At 41.4% G+C, this 25,152-nt stretch overlaps 1 protein-coding gene and 1 long non-coding RNA gene across 9 annotated transcripts in view; one reads left to right on the plus strand and one right to left on the minus strand.

Moving 5' to 3' along the window:
* Window positions 1-25,152, minus strand: part of CEP85L (centrosomal protein 85L) — a 98,594-nt gene that overhangs the window by 55,464 nt on the left and 17,978 nt on the right. For all 8 annotated transcript variants that reach the window (XM_083608527.1, XM_083608530.1, XM_083608528.1 and 5 more), the window contains one exon: window positions 1,547-2,331. In XM_083608527.1, coding sequence (XP_083464653.1) covers window positions 1,547-2,331 — 785 coding nt within the window. The remainder of the gene's footprint in view (window positions 1-1,546; window positions 2,332-25,152) is intronic.
* On the plus strand, window positions 1,666-24,849 carry LOC310760353. Its single transcript, XR_014546914.1, has 3 exons — window positions 1,666-1,785; window positions 21,696-23,731; window positions 23,780-24,849. It is a non-coding gene; the product is annotated as an uncharacterized lncRNA (long non-coding RNA).

Genomic DNA, 25,152 nt, shown 5'->3' on the forward strand with positions numbered 1-25,152 from the left:
TTGTGTGCCCATCTCACTTAAGAGGCCGGGGGCCAGCGCTGTCCGGAGACACTTCCGGGTCATGTGGCCAGCGTGACGAAGCTGCTCTGGCGAGCCAGCACCAGCGCAGCACACGGAAACGCCGTTTACCTTCCCGCTATAAAGCGGTACCTATTTATCTACTTGCACTTAAGAGTGCTTTCGAACTGCTAGGTGGGCAGGGGGCAGGAGCTGGGACCGAACGACGGGAGCTCACCCCGCCGCAGGGATTCGAACCGCCGACCATGCAATCGACAAGTCCTAGGCGCTGAGGTTTTACCCACAGCGCCACCCGCGTCCCTTACTGTGTCATAGAAGTGCTCTATTTTGCATTGACCTTGAGGCTGGTATTTGCTATCACAGCAAACCATAGAACTGGTTTATGATTATTTTGGATAACAGCAGTTAAGAAAACCAGGAAACTAAAACAGAGCAACTCAATATACAAATACCTGAAAAAATAGTTTTCAGTTGCAAAAACAAAACAAAAAAAACCCCACCACCTTTTACTTTTGGTGGGCAATTCAGAACTCCCACCAAAATACATGGTTCTCACTTTTGGAGCTGCAGGGACTGTGAAGTAGTTGGCATCAGTGTATCATCTTCATGTGCTGTGGTCAGGGCTCAGCTGTAATAATGAATGAGCTGGTTACACAAGTGACACCTGGCTACAGAGCTGGGAAGGATGTACAACTTCCAGACTGAGCTGCATACATGGTTGAGGGCATGGAACGGTCTGGGCAAGTGTCTCGGTCACCTAAAAAAATGTGCAGGGCTTAATTCTGCAACAACAGAAAATCTATAACTAATTCAGAGCAAAATTTGACTCTAATGAATTGCTACAATCTAGGCAAAAAGAAAAGGGAAAGAAGCCTTGGTTCCGCAGCATCAACAAAAACTTACATTATATAAATCACTGACTCAGGTATTCCAGACATTCAATATTCTATGAGATGCAGCATCGACCAAAAGAAAAAATATTTTTATACGAAACTTTACCATTTTTAAGTGCAATGAACTACTCTGTCACTCAAAATGTATTCATAACATACTCAAACAGGTGAAACAGAAAAAACCTAATTGTATTCTCTCCAAGTTTATTTTAGCAAAATATGTTTTTGAAGATAGCAAGTTGTGGTAACTCAGGGATAATACACATCACCCCAAGAAACTGAGTTATTTACCTTAAATATGCTAATGACATAAAAAGCCTGAAGTCATTGGTCCCTAATTCAACACAGTTAGGCATGGATCAATTTCTTTAACTTTAAATGAACTAAGTAAACATAAATGTAAAGATGATTGTGGTCGATGTATAGAGCTAGACAGAGTGATATTAATACTTAATTGACTTGCCCACCCATAAATTCCCAGTTCATTTCAATTAAAATCTTTACTATCAAAGACATCAGACACATGCTACACTATAAGACAGTAGAGGACCCTCTGCTGTCATTTAATATGTTATTTGATGTCATTTCTCTTTCAATCCACTTGGTGGCAGCAAAAACTGAATTTCTGCTCTTACCTGCACAGGATGTTCACTTCCTGTTCTAAGTTCTTCAAGCTGCTGTAACTGCCAAGGAGATAAACTGTATGGCTCTTCAGAAGGCCTGGACTCTGGAGGGTTTGTATGAAATTGTTCTGTAAGCCATCTCTGAGTCCTCTCTGAGGGTTGAATGGGAACCCCGCTCACAGCCTGCGGTCCCAAAGTTATATATCCTGGATGAAACACTTCGCAATTGGATGTGACAGGCTTGCTTTCAGGTAAGGCACTATAGGTCATATCTAAGGCATGTCTCCTGTTTGAGGGATCAAGAACACCCAAGTCTTCCTTGCTGCAACTTTCAAATTTGTATTTGCAGTCCAAGGTAGAATTTCTTTTTTTCCCAGTTTCTCTGTCCTCCATCTTGAGTAATTCCATGCTGTTGTGCAAACAGCTTGTCCCATTTATTCTTAACTGTGGTGACACAGTGCTGTCTCTTCCCAATTTATCCATGCTTGTCCTGCACTCTGCTGAATAAACACTCCCATCCTGGCTACAGGTAATGGGTGCACTGAGTTTAGACAAAGATGACCATTTCCTTACAGGCCTCAAGTCCTTCATGTCAAGAGAACTGTCCAGGATGCCCTGATGCCTGCTTGCGGCGGACCTCAAAAAGCTTGTACTCCATTTTGAACAGTCAGACTTCAGAGGTTCCCTATGCTGGGATAGTGAAGAGCTGGTATTAGACGGCATCACATGGGCAGTGGGAATCGAGACCAGTGAACGGCTGGGCTTAAATGACGAAGTACCACTTGAGGTGGAATGATCTGGAGAAAAAGATTTTCATCATGTGAGTGAACACAGTGCAAATAAGAATAGGTCAAGATTAAGCACCACAAAGAAATTAAACATAATGTGTTGACACAGATGAGATTATTTGAAGCATACATGGTTTTTAATTCGTGAGACGCCTGTCTATATTGCAGTACACCAGGCACAGGCAACCTGTGGCCCTCCAGATTTGATAGACAGGAGCTCCCATCATCCCCTGCCATTTGCTGGCTAGAGCTGATGGAAGTCAGTCAAACAACATCTGCAGGGTCACAGGTTTTCTCATCTGTGTAGTATACTAACAGAATTTGTGGAAGAGATACAAGATGGAAAAACTATAGTTCACTATATACACTAAAACTACACAGGACTGAACTGATTCTGAAATTTTCAGGAAGAGGCTGGAAAGCTGCATCAAATGTTTTGTTTTTTTTCTTCCGCTCCTCATGCTTAAAGCATTCTAACGTAGAGGACTTGTAAGGGGGGAAACCTCACATGCATGACCAACACAGACCCCCAACAAACACCTGCCTGGCTGCACCCTATTTGTATGTTTTAATGACCTTAATATGTAGCCATTTTCCCAAAACAATTCTGGGATAATATGGAAGTTACACTATATACTAATGAAGAAATAAAGGCTTATTAGTTTCCTATTTAGAATAGCCACTAGTAAATCACATGGTTTTGCTAATAAAATCACTGTACACCTTCAAACATATAGGTAGATAATATATTGGAACCAAATGTGCAATTGCACAAAAGAAAGGCACCTTTATTTATACAAGGAGGTGGGATCCCCAATTTTGGACAGTTGTCCTTTGGTGTTGTGGCCCCCTGCAACATATGCCATGCTGCTCAAAAGAACCCCTTAACTACCAGAATAGGCTTTGGCGGGGGGTGTTCATGCAGAGAGATGTGGGAGGTAGAAAATCTGGCTGATGGAACAAGAAGTTAAGATTCAAGCCTTTGTATACTGAAAAATAACGCAGTATATAGCAATGGTATATTGCTAGTGCCTCGCCTCTTCCATTCTGGCTCCATTCACCATCTGAAATATCAGTAGGCGTATAGAAAATGCCAATGTGCCAATGTTTCTAGACAGACAAGCAAGTTAAAATTAACAAAGGTGAGGCAGAGGTTACTGGAATCTGAGTAGCAGCTCTCCTATGCCTAGCAACTGCTGCTTTGCATCAAAGCCCGCAGACTACCAAAAATAAGCAGCTAATCCTGGCATTAGAATCTTAGCCTTTACAACGTCACGTGGCTCAACCTTCCCCCAAGCTGTTCACGTTGCTGTTACACGGGAGGCTTTTTTAAAAGTCTTACTATTTGTTCTTAATCATCATCTGCTACAATTACAATGTATGGCTTTGGGGGAAAGAACAAAACAATTCCAAGACTTCTGAGTGCTCCATGCCATTATGGTTTTCAAGGACAGTAATGCTTAGCAGAATTCAGGTAAATCATGTTAAAGGCAATTTAATCCTGTTCAACAGCTCTCCGCTAATGGTGGCACAGAGGATCAGACACACAGATCTCAGGAAGGAGCGGGGAAGGTGTCATTAAAGATGTCATTAAAAAGCCATATTGTACACAATTGTGTTATGGAAGGTACAGTGCTCCAGAGACCAGACTGTACTTGACTTGCAAAAGTATGTTATTTCTCGCATGACATTTCATTGCCATCTCTCTTAACTACGATGGCCACAGTCCAAAGATGTCATTAAAAAGTTAAAATTGTTGAAGTATCTAGCATATACAAATAAATGTACATACTCCAAAATGATGGCAGATCCTTTTTGAGGACTTTGAAACAAGTGGGCAATTCCTTTTATATTTATGACTATTAATAAATAAAACTACATATCACAGTGAATGAAAGAATGACAATATTTAATACAGTGGTGCCTTGGTTTTCGAACGCTGAAAACCCGGAAGTAACTGCTTCGGTTTCTGAATGCGCCTCGGAAGTCAAACAGGAAACGTGGCTTCTGCTGAGTGCAAGACCCTGAAGCCTAGCTGTCGGCTATTGAGTTTCGGTTTTCAAACGTTTAGGACGTCGAACTGTCTTCCAGAACGGATTACGTTCGAAAACCGAGGTACCACTGTATAATTCTGAAGCCATATTGCACACAACTGTGTTATGGAAGGTAAATGTTTAACAGTACAATGCTATATACCGTATTTTTTGCTCTATAACATGTACCTGACCATAACACGCACATAGTTTTTAGAGGAGGAAAACAAGAAAAAAAATTCTGAATGAAACAGTGGATGTATCATTTTTGTGCTTCATGCTGTGGCCACAGACATGTGATTTGACGGTGAGTTTGGGGTAGCCCAATGCAAAAATCCTGAGAATCCATGTGGATCTGTGCTTTGTAACCACGTTTTTGCACCATTGTGGCCCCAGGCAACAGTGGGTGTGTGATTTTTTTGGTGCAGGCTGTAGCCATAGACATGCTATGTGATCTGATGGTGAATTTGGGGTGACCCTGAGGCAGAATGCAGGAAAGCAGCAGCCTCCTCTACAGCTTTCCCTCCTCTGTGACGTGGGATCTGATTTTTGCCTGATTTTTGCCTCTACACTCAGGCCAGACATTTCCCCTTACTTTCTAGGAGAAAAAATATGAGTGTTATAGAGAGAGAAATACAGTAAATCTACTCAAAAGCCTGTAATCCTATGCCTGCAGCTGTAAAGCTGCGCACATTTACTTGGGAGTAAATCCCATTGAATTCAATAGGACTTACAACTGAGCAAAATACACACAGGATTGCACTGCAGAAAATGGTACTGACACTGACTTCAGCTTAACACTGACACCTTCAGCTTCCTGTGGCTATTCCTGTAAGAGGAGTAACCATAGCAGTTTCACTCTGAATGCCAAACTATTCTGGTAGCTTTGCATGCAAACTGAAAGAAAAGGTCATCTTTCAAGTTTCTTCTTAAATCAAGACTCTGGGAAAGGAAGGGTTGTGCTTCTGTGTCTTCTACACGGTACTGGGCTCTTTCAGAGTCCAAGGTCCTGAAATCTTTACTGATGATCATCATTTCCACCAATTAAGCAGGGTGAAACATGGAATGTTAATATTTAATTAAAGTTTTAGTTGATTAACCACAGTGATTAGTCAATTAAAGCTAGTATCTTGTGCTCCTAGTTTATAGCATAGGGACACCAGCAGTCAAATCTTGTCTGTTCAAACAAATAATAAAAGGCGGTTTGCCACGTGCATTGTTCAGAAGTTCTGTTACCGGGTTATTGCCATCTATTCAGCCATAATTACATGAATGCCCCTGGGAAAAGAATGAGTACATAAATGCACACTTGGCTGGTTTCATTCTAACTGAACTGTACACACAGCAAGACAGTGAAACCATTTTTACTCAAGGAGTTTTCTGCCAACTTATAACTGTCTACAAGTTATTTTTTTCTATTTGAAATAAATATTTGCTTGCAGATTTTATTTTTCTTCCGTTGCAAAACAGTCTTGTCCCAAACCCTGAGATTGGGTGTGGGTTTCTTTTTAACTTGTGCCATTGCTTTTCGGTGGGTGACATTTGACCAAGTTTTACTTGGAGAAGATGCACTAAAATTAAGCAGCATAACCAAGAGCTCATCCACACAATCACTAGAAAGAATGGATGTGAGCAGCTTTCCACTTGGTCCACGCTTTCTGCTCCTTTCCTGGGAAAATCCACTCTTTTGCTCTAAATTGGAACAAATGACAATCCACAGAAAACCTAAAATGCCGTTTGCAGTGACTGAGTGCAAGAGAGAGGTTTTCCTCAGAGGAAAGCAGTGGGACAAGAGGAAGTGTGGATAAGCCCTAAGTTGGGTCCATTTTAAACAGTACAAGCTGTCTTGTGTTTCCACATGGCAACTTTTAAAGGCAACTTTTAAAGACAGACGCCAAAGCAGCTACCATCGTACTGTCCTGCACTGCTTCAGCCTAGGAAACAACACAGCACCATGGTAGGACCTGTTCCTGGTAGCCCCTGTAGACAACCTATTTGTTGAGCACTCATCTTGATCTGCTTGCACAAAGCTTATGCGGAGGCTAGATTATACAGTATCCAGCCTTTACTGAGCATATGTTCCAATTTGGTTATATGACAATGAACATTGACCCTGCATTCATCCTGATTTGCTTGTGGGGAGTTTATACCCTTTCCCATAATTCATTTGTTCATCCCACACTTTTCAACACATTTTCCTATCACTTTCCAAACTGCAAAAACTCTGGGTGTTGTTGTTGTTGCTTAAAGTGGGTATGTTGCATCAGGATGCAAGCCTCGTTTTCCAATGTGCCTGAAACCCTCCCGTGAAACACAGACAGTCTGAATGAACCCTAACCTACTTGCTTGGCTAAAATGACAACTTGCATAGCATAAGCACTGCTCTGCTGGATCAGATGAATGCTTCCAGGGAGTTCACAATCAGCCCTCCTCTGTTGTCTGTCCCCCAGCAATTAGGATTTCAGAGGCATATTGCCTCTGAACATGTAAGTCCAATTATCTTCTATTTTTGACTCCTTTTATCTTCTGCGTGAACCTTGCAACAAAAGCAGCGGTGAACTGACTCTTTCAAAACATGGGAGAAATTTACAAGAGCAAGAAATATAATATTGCAATTATCCTAGCTGTACACTTTCTACAAACCCTTGTGACTGTGGTCCTGAAATTCCCCAATTTTACGATTTGCATTGTTTGTCTACAATGTGATTTACAATTCTATGTGTCTCAGCCAGGATTTAATGCCAGTTCTTCTGGCCCCTTTTCATCTTCTCCTCTAAGAAGATATCTTTGCACATCACTACCACACACATGGTCACAGTTTTGGTAGTGATCACATGTGGGGTACCTAGAATCAAAAGGAGGTGCTCAGAACCCCATTCTACAGCACTGTGACAAATGCCACACAGAACCATAGTTGGGAATGCGAGCTACTTCATCCTGTGCAATGTATACTTCTGCACATGTAGAACCTGATATATAAAAGATGTAAAAGAATGATTCAGAACTAGAAACCAGCTTCCATATACAGTGCTTCCTTGCTATATCAGGACAACTATATTCTCTGAAACAGCTGATAACTCTTGCAAAGGTTGAGGGAATTTATCTGGGGTTAAAGTTCATTGCAGTTCTAATTTTGCATTATCAAGAAACAGTTAAGACTTCAAGAGCAGAATGAAGACAAGCTTAATAAATTACTAGAAAAAATGCAACCCATTGTTTTGCTGGTATGATGCAAATGAAAGTACCATATTTTTCCGTGTATAAGACTTGGTTTTTTCCCTAAAAAATAATGTCAAAAATTAGGGGGAGGGGTCTTATACATGGATAGTGCCGAGAGTGGACTGGCAACAATCTGAGTCCCCCAAAATAGGGGGCGTCTTATACATGGGGGACGGACGTGGGTGGCGCTGTGGTCTAAACCACAGAGCCTAGGGCTTGCCAATCAGAAGGTCGGCGGTTTGAATCCCCGCGACGGGGTGAGCTTCCGTTGCTCGGTCCTAGCTCCTGCCAACCTAGCAATTCGAAAGCATGTCAAAGCGCAAATAGATAAATAGGTACTGCTCCAGCGGGAAGGTAAACGGCATTTCCGTGCGCTGCTCTGGTTCACCAGAAGCGGCTTAGTCATGCTGGCCACATGACCCAGAAGCTGTATGCGAGCTCCCTAGTCCAGGAAAGTGAGATGAGCGCCACAACCCCAGAGTCGTTCATGACTGGACCTAATGGTCAGAGGTCCCTTTACCTTTTATACATGGGGGCGTCTTATAGATGGAAAAATATGGTATTTTACTATATCCGCTTTTATTTTCACTGAAATTCCTACTGCCTATGGATACAGTCAGGTCACACAGCAAGACTGATCAGAAAATACTGGGGCCAAAATCAGCAGAACAGAGCTTTATTGGGGATGAAGTCCACAACAGTCCAGCTGCAAATTCCCCAACAATTTATTCCATATGCTTATGGGTTTTTTTTAGGTGCCTATTGCCTTTTTTTCTTTTTGAAAATTAGAATACACTGGAATAATCTCCCCACACCCCTAGAGCCACATGGGCTGTCAATCTTATTTAGAAATGTGAATTCAAAATTTTCACCATTGCTTTGGTAGCAATTCCATTAAATTCCAAGATGCAATGACATAATAATGTTGTGTTGACAACTTCAAGAGCTGGAGTAACAACGCAAAAGGAACATCCAGAAGTAGCATGAGAACAGGTGACAACACTCATGAAGCGAAAGAAGCAGTTTTTATTCTGAATTTATAAAGCTTTTGTGTTCTAGGAATATGAGAATAACAAAGCTCTTCATGTGAAATTAGCTTCAACTTTCAGCTCAGGTTGTTCAAACCCCTTCAGTATGTTTAATTTTTTTAAGAGTTACTTAAATTAAGTGAGGGGAGAATGAAGGGTAAAACAATGTATTTGGGCAGTTTGCCAGTAAGCGCACCACATAGCTGATGAGCCAGCAAAAGGATCCACAGCCATGGATGAATTGTGCTCTGCAGCAAGACAGAATGTCATTTGAGAGCAATATAAGGTGGTGTCAGGAAACTAGTAAGTGAGGTGACTGTGTGGGTGACATGTTTATTCAGATTTATACTGAGAGCATCACCTCTTACATTGGTGGAAAAAGGCCACATTAAATCAGTTTTTAACTACTTTTAACCTTGCCTACTTTCCCCCACATCCGCCATCCAACTCCCGTACTATGTGGGACCATTATTTAACTTTGGGATTATTCTCACACTACATTTCATTTGTGATGCTGTTACTCTACTGCACCCCCAATCTATCATTGGGGGACAGTTCAAACCACACACTATTCACCATGTGAATTACTGCAGGATATGTGTTGTATTTTTCTCTCTCCAACTCATTTGGAGGAAAAATGCAGCTACCCAGTCCAGATGAATTGCATTTAGGACAACTTCTGAAGTATAATGCTGATTATTCTAGAACTTTCCATTTACCTCACATACCCATGCAAAATGACCTGGGCTTGGAGATCAAGGAGGGGTAACAAGATCCTAGTATTCTAAATAAAGCATCTTGTGCACGTCCATGCAGAGCAGAGGGCCCTCAGAGGGCTAAGATGTTCAGGGGGGCCTGCCAGGGACCGGCTGTTTTTTTGTTTGAGCTTATAATTTTATTCTAACAAGACTCCTGCCCTGGGGCTCAGACAAACTCTGCACAGGTCTGATCTCATGACTGTTACAATGAATTTTTGAAAACAAAGATTCAAGGCAGACTGGATGCTTCCAGAAATGAGTTTATTGTGGCATCAGTGTTGCTAATGCACAAGTTTTTTGCCATGTTGACAATGTGTTGTCATTATCCAAATGCCTAACCGTACTTATTTTACATTTAATCCATATTTCTATTTACGACAGAAAACCCAGTAAGTAAAATGGCCCGTTATTTATTCAGTCAAAACTGGTGTAGAAGCTTGTTGAAACATTTATTTGGTTTGTGGGTGGTTTGCCACGTGTCACTTTGGTGGGTGGTCTCTCACACCCCTTCTATTTTCTCTTCACCTCAGCACAACCTAGTCATTTTGTTTCTGGCAACCTAAACATTACAAGCAAGCCCATTTCCACCAGTTGCCACATGCAATATTATTAATGACCCAGTTAGGAGTTGTTGTTCTCTGAAGATGTCCACAAAATACATGAGGATAATTATCACACAGATTGTAATAACAATACATACAGCAGGGTTTGGAGAACAACAGCAACAACAGCAAAAGGCTTGTTGTGGCTTTGCGGGGGGGTGTGTGCATGGCTGATATTGATCTATTCAATCAAGCTCCGCCCACTGGTGTGAATGGCAAAAGGATGAATAATAATGAATATGCACAAATGAAGAAATGGAATGTGTAGAAGCATATTTGTGCACACATCCAAACCAGATATGAATAATCCATATGCAGTATCAAGTCCCCATGTGGAAGCACCCCTAGTACCAAAAAAAGTGTAGGATTATTTGAACTAAGGCAGACACATTATACTTGAATTTAACACGATGCCTAAATAAACCACAAGTTCTTGCACCCCCCTCTTCTTCTGACATAGCTGAAAACTTTCACTTGTTTTTGTTTAACTACAGTTTACTGTGTCATCCAAATCAACCGTTAACACCTAGGTATCATTGCAACTGATGTCAACTATGGCTTGTTTGAAACAAGCCAACTCAAAGCCAAGATGGAAATGCCAAAATTCTTAGGCAGTGTGCTTACTGTTGTATGTTTCCTGATGTGAAACCACACATTTTAGGGCACAGGATAAAAAGTAATTGCCTATAAAGCTAGGTGGTAAACTGAAATCCCAATATTATTTATACACCTTTATTATGGGCGGCAGTATAACCTGACATTTTCATTTGATTAAAATACTGGCAATAAAACCTAAATTCAAGGCTGAAAGCTCCATAGGCTACACAAGAGTCTAATCTTCTATAAGTTTCTACAACACATTGCCTGTCTATTTTCCCCTAGATAATGAAATTTAATGGGACTGTTTTATCCATCATATACCCATACATTTTCAAACTGCTGATGATATAACTTCTCAGGGGTTCTTTTTATTTTTCCTCTCCAGCGATGTAGAGACTTACATTCTTATTAAAAGTTGTTATGAAACAGCAATATTGTTCTTCACCACCCAAGCATTGCTTAACACTATACAAGATACAATGAAGGCCAGGAACAATCATCTCTGCCAAATAAACCCTTACAGAATGCCAATGTTTCGCTAAAACATCAGTTCCTAAGAAAGGCTAGGAACAGAGGCAGCAGCCTGGACAAAGTTAAGCATCAGATTTTACTAAAAGCAATGTATAAAATATAACTGTACATATACACAGCACTTTAAACGGAAACTGTTACCCTTTTTTGGTAATTCTACAGTTCACAAATTTAATGGAAAGTGTACTATTTGTTAGCAATTCCAGAAAAAAACCTGTCTAAGACAAAAGGAGGTTACTAATGAAAGCTTTCTTGACTTTCATTAGTGCTTGACCTAATACTCCTCTGTTTTAGGGGGGAAACATATATATTAGCCATAGGTGCTGGCTCCAGGGGGCAGAGGCCTAGCGCGGAAAAATATAGGGACACTGTGCGCCATCACACAGGACATCGCGTTGGGCCCCCTCAATGTTCTTTGTAGGATGGCGCCTGCAATAGCACTCTTAATCTTCGTCACGTTCAGCAGAAGTGAATTATATGTGTTCACCTACCCTCCTGATGTTTTCCTCTGAGTCAGGAATGAGACATAGACATAAGCAAGCACAATTTTCAATATGGCTGCATCAGAGGAAAAGGACACAGTAAATCACACTCCATCAGATCAGCTGGGACTAACTGCCATTTTGCCTCCTCTTGTCTCATAACTGTATCTGCTATGGCCATTCCAGCTAGATAAGATCTAGTATGTAACTTTAAGAATTGATTTGGTTTTCTCTTCCTTCACCATTCTTTTTCTCCTTTGTATTGTGTCTATTTGACTGCAAGTCTGGACTTGCTTGTTTTTAAATCCATTTACAGCAATCAGATTTTTTAAAAGCTTGTTACAAATTATTATTATTATTATTATTATTATTATTATTATTAAAATCCTGTGTTTTTCCTACCCTCTACTGTTAAGTTCACCAATAGCCTCAAACATCACGTATCCTACATCTCAGATACACACGGAACACAATTCGCCAGCCTCACGTGATAGCTCTGTTGCTGGATGACCACTTTATAGGTTTAAATCAGGTATCTCCAAACTCGGCCTTCCAGATGTTTTGGGACTACAACTCCCATCATCCCTAGCTAACAGGACCAGTGGTCAGAGATGTTGGGAATTGTAGTCCCAAACATCTGGAGGGCCGAGTTTGGGGATGCTTAGTTTAAATGTTTGAATGCTCCCCACATCTTAAAAAATGGAAACTAAAAAAAACTATCTTGCATATTCAAACTAGCACACCAGGGTTCTAGCCTATGCTAGCCTTTCCTTGACATGCTGGTTCTGAATGCTCAGAATGTGAGATAATTCAAACCTTTTATCCCATTTGGTCTGAGAAGCTGCTGACCATGTTTAAAGTGCCTCTATTTAAAGAAGTGAGGCAGGTAACAAACCAGGCAGAAAGCCTTTTCAGTAGTAGTACACAACTAGTAATGCAACATTATTCCCAAAAAGGTATGTCTAATGCCATCCTTGGGGTGTTATCAGCTCCAAGTGAAGATTTTTCTGTTCACTCAGGTTGCTATTTTTAGATAACTCATGAAGTCTGGTCTCAGTTTTTATATCTTTATTTAACTTTGGAGCTGTGGAAAGTTTTTATTATTGTTTACTTTGTATCTATATTAGCTTTATTTATATTGCTTATGCTTTATTTTTATTCTTTTATTCTTCTATACTATAAGCTAACAAGAGAATACAGTGGTACCTTGGGTTAAGAACTTAATTCGTTCTGGAGCTCCGTTCTTAACCTGAAACTGTTCTTAACCTGAAGCACCACTTTAGCTAATGGGGCTTCCTGCTGCTGATGCACCGCCGCTGCACGATTTCTGTTCTCATCCTGAAGCAAAGTTCTTAACCCGAGGTACTATTTCTGGGTTAGTGGAATCTGTAACCTGAAGCACTTGTAACCTGAAGTGTGTGTAACCCGAGGTACGACTGTACTAAGTTCAAATGTTATAACTAATAATAAAATTAAATTTCAAGCCATTATTTTTTAAGGAAAGTGAGAGTGGTGAAGTTCTCATGCAGTGCAATACTAAACATATTTACTCAGAGGTAAGTCTCACAGAGCTCAACAGGGCTTGCTTCCTAGTAATTACGTATTTCCTTAGGACAGCCATCCCTAAAACTAAAAATGAGTTCGGTGCGTCTTAACAGAAATCAACTAGGTAAGCTATAAGTACATAAGCAGCTACAGAACAAAGGAGAGAAAATATCAAATACAAATACAGAACCACCTACTCAGATAACCTATTCAGAGGTACTTAAATGTATTCAGCCTCCTGCACCAAGTTCACTAAAATAAGCTATTTCAGGCTAGTTTACTGACATTAATGATTTAAAGTGTTCTGGAGCCCTAGGGGAAGGGGAAGGACAAGACAGAAAACATACAGGGAGCTATTTTGCACACTGCAGCTTCTTATGTGTTTTTATGTGTCACCTAATAGTAACAGCAAATCCCATTTGCAATGGTATCTGACCAGAGCAATGCTACTGGGATGAAATGTGAAACCTAGCACGTGCACACCGATACACATCAACACACACAGATACACAAACACGCCCACACACTAGTGATTTTAAGAAGCCTCATAGACAGTATTTTATATCATCAATCAAGAAGAGAGGTATGTGGGTACTGAGTCTCAAAGTTTTGTTATGGCAACAAAAGAGTAAGAAAGTGGGTTGATAAACCAAACTAAGAAGCTTACAGAAAGGAGGACTGAGATTTTAAAGTACCAAATTGTTGGTAGAAATGTAAATATATTTATGTTATATATTTAAGAGAATTAACTATTCTATAGGTAAATATGTAAAGTTTTTTTAAAAAAACTATTCTGGTGTTTATGCTGTTAGCAATACACGTGTGCACATACACACATTTTCCTTCAGTTTGAGCGCACACTTCCATTAAGAATAAAATAAGCTGGTATAAGACTGTTATGGTCATAAACAGAGAGAGCCTGTAACACTTCCGATTAAATACATTAATTATTGTCTCCATGAAGTATCACAAAGCATGCTTATATATACTGCGTGAGAGAGAGAGTGCACACATTACATTTTTCTTCCTTGGTGGAGTCAAGGCAGCATATCTAAGTTCTCAGCCTTCCATCCAGACACTGATTAGACCAAGACCTGCTTAGTTTCAGAGCAGCTGACTGCATCTCTATATACAGGGGCAGGCAGAAGGGAGATTGCTATCCACGGGTAGATTAGCAAGTGTGTATTACTCCCAAAAATTTAAGAATGGCAATAGGAAAAAGGCTCCTTCCTCCCTCAAACTTGATTTCTGACTCGAGGAAAGCTGTCAAGAAACTAGGGTCAGATGTCTGTATGACTGGAATGTGAGTTCAGTTCCAGTACTGAAAACTAATTCCTCAGCTGAGCATAGAATTAGTTTCCTGCTCAGAGACAAACTGTTTCTTAATTCTGAGGACATATCTGTCTCCCTGACCCACTACTGTGCAGCTGATTCTGAGTGGTAGACCTCAGGATTCTACTAAAAAACAAAGCAGACTCGACAAGCCTGAAATTTGCAAGCCTTTCACCTAAACGTAGCATGACTGTACCATCTGTACTGCACTGACGCTGGGCTAGTACTGAGGTAGAATTCCTCAAAATAAGGGAACAATTTAAATTTGATATTTGAAAACAGTAAATAAAGTAATCCAGATCAAGAATATTCAGCTCTAATCTGGGACTTGCTTCTGTTCCCACTTACACTAATGAATTGCTGGAACTAGTAATAATTTGCCTCCACACACTGATGAAACATTCACAGAGCATCAAGCATCTCCTTAAAATGCTGAAACCTTAATTTATTTATTTTTAAGCAATTAACATACTAAAACATACGAAGTGCATAAGCACTGAAAGTGCTGACCACTTATAAGCTTTGCTGCAGAGGGCAAGAAAGCAAGTCATAGCTGGTTTTGCCAATCTTGTTATAAAACTATGTAAATCCAATTTCAACTCAAATTTTATTAGGAGAACATTGGCTGGCATCAAGAATTCCACTGCTTTATATAGCCTAGTGTCTGGACTTGGACAGTGTAAGAATTTTAACCCAGTGATGACTAGTGGCTAATGACCCTCTGCGGTTGTAAGGGTGATGACTATAAAGTGCTCCACACATCAAGTACTGTACTATGAACATGTCAAAACTGACACCTTATCTTATTGAAATGCCTTCAAATGAAATATCCAGCTGTCTTGAGTCTCACAGTGTCATAGGGATCAGGTTTGAATGGGTAAACTCTGGCACAGGAGGGGAGAGAGAGAGAGGCAGGAGGAAAGGTTAAATAGTTAAAAATTGGGCTGGAGGAGTGGGGAGACCTCCCCTTTCTACACTAACTTCAGCTACTTCAGAAGGAGGAGCAGGGATGCCACTTCCCCTTCCTGCAGAATGTAGGCCGGGGGGGGGGGGGGGAGCTTTGAGCAGCCGAGGCGAGACATGAAACACAAGGCAACAGCGACTGAACAGGAGCCAGAACAGGAGGGTGCAGACTTGTTGCCTAGAACCAGGTGCCACCTTCACAGACGGGCGCAGAACCACCAACCCTGAAGGAGCACGTGTTTGCAATGCCAACATTCCTGCAGAGTGAATACTGTGGGTGAGTATGCCAAGCAGGGTTAGAAACTCAGATATATAAGTTAATCACCAAATGCCACCTTAAACCTAGGTTACGGTCATAGAATCACAGGACTGTAGAGCTGACAGGTCCCCCTAAGGGTCATCTAGTCCAACCCCCTGCAATGCTGGAATCAACGGAACGTCTAGGAACCTTATTGCGGGAGTATATCATCATCTTCTCTATACCACTTTATACCGTATTTTTCGCTCTATAACACGCATCTGACCATAACACGCATGTAGTTTTTAGAGGAGGAAAACAAGGAAAAAATATTCTAAACGAAACAGTGGATGTATGATTTTTATGGTTCATGCTGTGGCCACAGACATGTGATCTGACAGTGAGTTTGGGGTAGCCCAATGCAAAAATCCTGAGGATCCATGTGGATCCATGCTTTGTAACCACGTTTTAAGTGGGGAGGGAAGGAAAAGAACTCAAGGGACAAGGAGCACGCGTGGGGTGTGTGGAGAAGGAGCTTTTCTGCGAGCTGAGCGGGGGGGGGGGGAGAGCACTGTTGCTTTAAAGGTATACTTAAGGTATTTGCCCTGTGCCTGGGTTTTTTTTCCATTTAACAGTTTGCAGCCTTTTCCTTCCGCTCCTTGTTTTGAGGCAGAATAGATTTGAGCAAGTGAGGAGGACTTGGATTGCAGGGGATTCGCCATTAGCTGTGTAAAAGCGCTCCTCCTTGCAGCCTGAATGATAAGCACCCACCAGCAGCAATAGAATGGAGCACAAAAAAGCGGTAGGGGCACTAGGACCCAGACAATGCTCAAATCTATCCTGCCTGAAAATAAGCTGCTCCGTCCCCGCGGATCAGCTGAGACGCGGGGGGGGGGGGGATTTGCGAAGTTTCCCCCTCTCCCTCATGCCCTCCCCAGCCTTTTTTTTTTACTTCCTGGTTTTCACTGCGCTGGCTCAGAGCTCGAGGTTGGTTTTATTTTGCTGCTGGTTGCTTAAATTTTATCTTTCCTGCCATCCCTCTGCAGCCTCACTGCTCTGTTTAGAGAGCGCACGGACTTTTGCTAGCTCCGTCCCTCCTCCCGTGTAAGCGGCTGCTGCCGGCTTTGCTGCCATGACTCTCCTTCCCTCCCTCCTCCCCGGCTCCAGGTCGCTTTAAAGCAAGCAAAGCGAGAGCCTCGTAGAGTGTGTAAGCGGCTCCCGCTTTGCTTGACTGATGGCAGCCATGGCTCCGATCCGTGCATTCGCTCCATAACACGCACAGGCATTTTCCCTTACTTTCTAGGAGCAAAAAAGTGCGTGTTTTGGAGCGAAAATTACGGTAAGTAAAAAATCTCAAAGCGGTTTACAACGCATTAAAAAAATCAAATAAAAATCCAGAATAAAACAAATTCAAGCTTCTAAGAAAATATTTCAGATCCTTCTCTGACATTTTGCTTTCCCCATATTTATTTACCTGCTTAATTTATATAGCTGCTCCGTAGCAGAAGTATTCTAGGAAGCCAGTGTGGTGGTGTGGTTGGACTAGGACCTGGGAGATCAGGGCTCAAATCCCCAGTCATGAAGCTCACTGGGATGGGAGCCTGGACACTAGCTCTGCATTTAGTTATGCTCATTTCCCCTCCTTCTATTGAGTGAATGGCTTCCAACGAGGTAACATCATTAGCATTCATCCTTCCAATGGAAGCTTAATTAATTATATACTTAATTAACGGTTCTTGCCACTGCTAAAATTCTGATATATCACTAGAGGCAAATATGCCAAACAACCCAAAGGCCTTGATATGAAACAAAAGCAGCAACATATTTCGTTACTAGATTGCAGTCACTTTTGAATTCCACAGAGTTAAAAACACAATTAAGAGGAAATGATAAAAAAGCATACAGAGCATAAAGTCAGAAGAGGCTGTTAGTGAGAAGAGGTGCAGAAAGGAAAGAAGCAATGAATTTCAAGTATTGTTTTTTTAAAAATCTTTTCCTGTAGGTCTCCAATCAAAGGGAGGGTGCTAATAATCACATTTCTGTGTGGTTTTCAGTTATCTTAATACAGCTCCTTACATAAAGTACAGTGGTACCTCGGGTTACATACGCTTCAGGTTACAGACTCCGCTAACCCAGAAATAGTGCTTCAGGTTAAGAACTTTGCTTCAGGATGAGAACAGAAATCGTACAGCAGCGGCACAGCGACAGCAGGAGGCTCCATTAGCTAAAGTGGTGCTTCAGGTTAAGAACAGTTTCAGGTTAAGAACGGACCTCCAGAACGAATTAAGTTCTTAACCCAAGGTACCACTGTACAGAGAAGAGATAACATGATATCTGCCATATATGTTAAAGTTATCAACTATTATCCTGAACTATCCACTGGTACACACAAGTGTGGTTTAATATCTAGAGGCAACAACAGAACACTGAGAGAAACAAACCTTTATACATAAAAATGGGTTTAACATGCTGCTCTGTATTTCATTCATGAGAGCTTTCCCCTGGTCTGCAGAGTAAATGCACCTGGAGACCACACAAAACATGCAGGCAGCTACCATGCAATAGGTTATACAGATTTTTAAATTGAGTTATTTCTGTGCTCTTGTAAAAGTGTGTTTCTGCTGACCTTCTCTAATCTATGTTCCAAATTGCTTTCAGTGGGATGCTAGTCTTTATTTAATAGCCAGAGCCCAAGGAACATGGAAACCAAAGCAAAAAATTGTTAGTCTCCTGATGAATAACGTGACCTTTGCTTAGTAAGAAGAGATCAGTTCCCCTTCCCTCATCTGACCCTTGCAATAAAGGCAGTCACTTTAACACTTTGGTTCAATGTATGAAATATTGCAGGAACCACCCTCAAGTGCATTTACTATTCTTATGTATAATCAAAATTGCTCAAAATACATAATAAAATTCACATTTGCTAAACACATGCCCTCTGTTCTGATCTGTCCACAGAAGTTTCCACTTCTTGTAGAAAATTTTAAATAATACAAATCCCTAATATGGTTCTCATTGACAAGGTGTGATCATGTGTTAAAAGCATTCCTATTTGCTCTGACGTGTGTACTCTAAAAACTGGGCACTGGTCTTAAGACTGGAAATTCTTTTTCCCCCCTCCAACGAAACTGTAATGACCCAATATAACCCTGATCTCCTAATGAATTTACTGTCAAGTTAAGATCACAAAAGCCGCAAGTTCATTAGCTCTAAGTGCAGAAAGCCAATGGATTATCCTAAGGATTAGAGGCTTTTTTCACTTGAGGGGTGTTCCAGCTTCAGAAAACTGTGAAATTAATCTCGCTGCATTAAGGTGCCTGGAGTTGTAACCGTAAACCTTCAATTACATCAACTACTCTTCCAGTGAGACGCCACCTAACCAGTCTGTTGTTGAGACAACTGTAGTGACAAATAAATATTTAGTCAATACCAGTGACATGGCTTTGTAAACACTAAAAGTGTGGGCAGTCCTACATCATCTAGACTTGGGAAACAAAATTAGGACATTTAATAGGACTGCCTGATTAATATTCTAGTACTATGTGGCAAACCTTGAGTCTAAAGTAAAGTGGAGCTTACCTTATTATACACTAGCCCTGGGATTCTACAGCTTCACATCCAAGCTGCGAACTGGGCATGGGTATTAAATGTTCCTGCTCAACTAGGCTTGCTCAACCATAGCAACTATTTTAGTGGGCCTTCTGAATATTACCGTATTTTTCGCCCTATAGGACGCACTTTTTCCCTTCCAAAAATGAAGGGAAAATGTGTGTGCGTCCTATGGGGCGAATGCAGGCTTCAAGAAGCTATCCGCAAGTCTTGCAAGCCCAGCGGGAGGTCCCGCGGGCTCGCGGGCAGCAGCCTGCAGCCCAAAAGCTCGGGGCACAGCAGGGAGGCGCAGCGCCGCCACCCCGCTATTCCCGGACCTGGTCTGGAGGCTGGCAGGGGGGAGAACCAAGCTAGCTTCTCCCCCCCAGCAGCCCCACAAGCTCGGGGGATAGCGGGGTAGCGGAGCGCCGCCACCCCGCTATTCCCGGACCTGATCTGGAGGCTGGCGGGGGGGGGGAGAAGCAAGCTTGCTTCTCCCCCCCGCCAGCCCCACAAACTCGGGGGACAGCGGGGAGGCGGAGCGCTGCCACCCCGTTATTCCCCGACCTGATCTGGAGGCTGGCGGGGGGGGGGAGAAGCAAGCTTGCTTCTCCCCCCCGCCAGCCCCACAAACTCGGGGGACAGCGGGGCAAGGCGCTGCCCAACGGAGCCTAGAGAGGCTGTCCCTGAAGGCAGAAGAGGGAGACAGAGCGCTCCGTCTCCCTCTTCTAGCTTGGGGATGGCTGCGCAAACCTGGGGGGGAAATAAATTTTTTTCCCTTGATTTCCCCCCAAAAAAAGCTAGGTGCGTCCTATGGGCCGGTGCGTCCTATAGGGAGAAAAATACGGTATCTATTATAACTCTCCCAGACATTGCTGGCTGCACAATTTATTAGTGGCGAACCAAAGGATCACTGACATCACAACTCACATGCACTGAGTATTGGGGGTGGGCATATACTGAGCGTTGAAGAGCCCTGCATGAGACATCAAGCCAAATGAGTGGCCGAGACTTTTGTGCTCATCTACTTCCACTCAAAGAGAGCATTTATCAGAAGGGCAAGTTTGACATGACGGTTTTTGGGGATGTTTTCAATGACAAAAGCGTAAACCCAATTTTCATGGGGACCTTAAGCACATGTTAAATATCCTTCACTGAAATTTATTGTGACATAAGGAATTTGTTAGTCTTTAAGGTGTCACAACTCTGTTGTTTTTACTTAACTCAGTGGGACTTCAAAGTACTTAACTTTGGCTGAGTCATGCCCCAAATTTGAGGCCCTTTATTGTCCATGCCTCATATCAAGTATATGGAGAAGAACAAATCTATATATTTCTTTTTATTTCTATTTTACATTTACGCACAGAAAAGGAAGATTTTCCAAGGGGCACAAATGAATGCTGGATGTCCAACCCAACCTGATCAATCTCTCTGTTTTCAAAATCTCCCACTAAACTATCAACATTTGATTAGGCTTATAGCAAGTCAAATTATTTTCTATTTCTCTTCTATGCCTTAAAAAAAATGCCTTGGTAGCCTTAAATATGACATGCAGACATACATTTGTATAATTCTCTTTAATGCTCCGTTACTTAGCAACACTTAAAAGCAATGCAAGAAATGGGAGGCATCTATAAATTCAATCTAATCCAAAATGAGCAGGTTGGTCTACAAAGACATTTTTGATTTACAGCCAGCTCGTTTTCCAACTAATTGCAGTCTTCTGTTACAGAATCCTAGAGACTTGCGGTCTCCAACCTAAAAATCAATACAATATGCTGCCAGGAGAATCGTCTCCTGAACCAAGTGCATTAGCTGGAAGGAAGAAATCTGGCTATAAGCTTTTTGCTTTTCTCCATGGAATTCCACCCGACATCAGGATACTCTACTTTCCTTCTCTCACATCATTCATCTGCCTTCTTACCATCTTACCTTGCTACTATCATTCAAACTATACCAGCCAATTACAGTTTGAGCACTTAATGCCACTAGATAACTAACATACTATATAACCACTAGTAGATAATCAATATACCCTTTGAACAGATCAGAGAAACTTTCATTAGGGAAACTTCCTACCAGCTCCCTCAAATCATCCTCTGAACTCCAAAAACCAGAGCCATCTTGATCAGGGCTGCTTAATCAGCAGTTCTATAATTTTTATTTTTCACGGGGATCCACAGTAATTATAATGTTTAGTCTTGATCAAACTCTTCCAAAAGCAGTTCAATAGTTTACAATATATTTAGTTGTGAAACTGCGACTAAGGGACAGTGACTTGTCCAAAGCTTAGTCCTTGGCTAAAGCAGGCAGGATTTGAAACCAGGATTCCATTCTCCATGCACATGCTTGCTTTTTGAATTGGAGAAGGGGTTGCTGGGAGTTAAGATCAGCATAAAGAAAATATTTCTGTTTTGAAGATGCATCTTAAGACATATGTTGCTTATTTTGCAGGATTCATCTTTGTTCAGCACCTCAGATTACCACAGGCAACACAACATCCATGCAAAATCTTTGTTGAAAAAATTCTCAACTCAGATAAATGATCTTTTATCATGCTATTTACACCTAATGGCAAAATGTGAGGACCCAATCAGCCAGCAAAGGACATTGCTTGTATTTTAAGAGTATCTGTACCATTATATAAAAACAAAGGTTTCTTGTAATTTTTAAGCACTTGAAATACTGACAAGATACTTGATAGAAACAAACTTTTTTCCATTAGCAGAGTAACTGTTGGCACGCCTCTCTGCAACTTTTGCTTTCACAAGGGAAGGGAGCGACTTAAGCTTCACTTCCTCTCCTGGCAGTTTAAACACTGCTTACATTGTTTTATGGTTTCCATGGGAAAACAAATCTCAAGCAAGACCCAATTCAAGGTCTGGGAGTACTTGAGGCTGAAGTACACTGTTGAACCTAAGCAGGTGTGGATTTGATCAGAACTTTGGGTGGGGGACCAGACTACTGAATGCCCCATGTAAGAGCAGGAATTAGTACATTAAAAAAGTAAGAAAACAAATCTCAAGCAACAAATTTAAGTGAAACCTTTTCCACATCTGGCCATCAACTGCAGATCATATAGTGTACCCTGGAATTTTTTAAAAAATGTAAGCAAGAACAACTGGGCCAACTGTAGTATGCACGAGAACAGACCTACTACATGTCCAAGCCCTTGCTATGCAAGCACAGTGAGGAAACACAAAACACATCGCATAAGCATGCTTCCCATACATATTGTGCCAAGTTAGGAGCAGTAGTCTATAAGTTGCATCCATGTACTCATCACCAAGGACTGCCTTCTGAGCTGTGCAAACATCAAAACTGAATATCAGAGGTTGTTAGAAGCAGACAAGAGGTATGGGGAAGGAAGAAGGGAAAACAGCACTGCATTCTGCCCACTGTCTCCTGAAAGGCATTATTGCAATGGCACAAGGGCCGGGAGGCAACAGCACTAGCTCCCATACAATAGTGACTCATTTCTCAACTCGGGCTGCCACAAAACCTGTGAGGAGACAGAGGATTCAGCCGAAAGCTTACAGCCTTTTATTCAATGGGTCCTATGTCTCCTCACAGGCTCTATGCTAGTTCAAAGAGATGTAAGCATACAAGAAATATCAAGGCTGTGTACACTGGTGTTTAATCCTTGAAACTGCAGCAGCAAATGGCCTTATCAATCATTTATAAACACCTCTAATGCAGAACATTTTATAGCCTTGCCTTTTCATTCATGAATATTTGATAAATCATGCCCCACAGAGAAAGGGGTCATGTTAGGTATACAGAGAGGTTTGAGGTCATTGCTTACAACGGGCTCATGGACTAAACTCAAGCCAACATGGCCCAGTAATCATAATGTGGTAATCTGTGAACTGCCCTGAGACCTCTGGGTATAGGGTGGTAAATAAATTCAATTAATAATAATCCTCATGATCCTCTCCAATTCTTGTGAGGGTCAGGTAGATTGCACATTAAAGATACTACATACACTGTCAAGAGCAACCAAGCATTTGTGAATGAGTGTAGGTTGGACAGAGACAACTCTCCCTTGTCTCCAGCTCATGATTTCCACATTCTACTTCCAGATTTTGATACTGTCCTCTATGCAAGGCCATATGGGTACATATAAACACAGGTAAAATGTTCCTTATGCCACTACATACAGGAATTCTTACAAAGGAATTGTGGAAAATTAAAAGTCCAGGGGCACCAGTATCATAATGAACTGGCAATAACTATAATGATACAGCAAACATCATAAATAAAGACTCATAATTTATGACTGGCATTTTATTTCACTGATTCCTTCCTTTCAGAACTGTTTGCCCTATTAGAAAGTATCATTTCATAGCATTCTTCTTGCATAAATGTAAGAAAACACAATAGACACTGGAACTGGTGGCATCCTGGGACAAGTCTGCTTTTATGAAAGGAGCTACTTCATTCCTTCCTGGCGTATTCTGAAACTGCCAAGCAAGAGGAAGAACAGGATGGTGCAGAGAGAGAGAGAGAGAGAGAGAGAGAGAGAGAGAGAGAGAGAGAGAGAGGGAGGAGGGGTGAGAAGGGCAGCAGTGAAGAGGAAGAATTCTCCTCTCACTTAGCTGCTCTTCACACTTGAGCCAATCTTGGTAGATGTGGCAATATACCCCCATGCTGCCTGAACTATCCTGTGGGAGTGGAAAGGGTCACAGGGGGATGTGAGCAAGACAGCTCATTCCTTTTGCTCTCTTCCTCCTGAATATCGTCAATGCATTTCAGAAACACGGGTGTGTGTGTGTGTGCGCTTGATTTGCTGGGTGAGGGAAGCGCAGAACCACACCTGACAACATATTGGTCCACCAACAACACTAACGGTATTACTAACAGGAGCCCATTACATGACTTAAAATAAATGGCAATGTCCTTCTGCCTGTCTCTTTTTCCTAAACTGTCTCACCCAAAGATACATTTCTAGTTGCAGACAGATTTCTCTCAGGTGTTTGGAAAGAGACAAATTAGTACACGAGTTAAAAATTAATACAATTTTTTTCATTAAAAGAGAATAGATATTTCCTCTGAAATCAGACATGGATGAAAGCAAGAGACAGCTCTTCGGCATCCATTCCTTTATTGCAGTTTTCATTGGTTGCAATGACCATTCACTTATTTAAAAGCAGCTTACTGTGACAGACTATTTTATTCCTTTCATGTTGGCAGAGCAAATCTGTCTGTCTAGCTGACTGGAGCACATATTTATGCAACTGACGTGCATGAAAAAAGTGTAGTAGCAACATTTTCCCAGTTTGCTCTGTAAATCACAGCATTATTTTTATTTTGTTTGTTGCAAATATAGTTTATCATTTGACTCAGTAAAACACCATTTAGAAGGAGATAATACATTTCCTACCACGTACAAATGAACTGCAGCACTCACATTAAAATTCCTATCTTCTATTGGGTCCCATAAAACAGTTATATTTATTGGTATCTGTTATTTGAGAGTGATTCACATAAAGACATCTTCTGAGTGCTGGTTCCTGGCTTAATATCAGCAGAGAACCTTCTAGATCACTCACAATTAGGGCTGCTTCACACATTAATTTGTACATGTAAAGAATTTTATCTGAAACTTAAATATATATATATATATATATATATATGTTCATACAGCAGAATCCTATTTCCATAGCTTATCTGCTGCTGACCTTTAAATATGAGTTACAAGTAAGCTTTGAGATGGAAGCAGGAAGGGACTGTGACTGACTGCATGTAAACCACTTGCATAGGCAAACAACAGTTTCCTTCTTCAATGGCCATCTCTCAGTTTTGAGTGACTAGCAAGCTTCCTCATAGGTGAGTAGGACTATAGTATAGCATTCCCCAACCTGAGGCCAACCAGACACTTCGGACTACAACTCCCAACAGCCTGAGCCAG

This window comes from Podarcis filfolensis (genome assembly GCF_964270895.1).
Source record: "Podarcis filfolensis genome assembly, chromosome: 3".
In the NCBI taxonomy this organism is placed as follows: domain Eukaryota; kingdom Metazoa; phylum Chordata; class Lepidosauria; order Squamata; family Lacertidae; genus Podarcis; species Podarcis filfolensis.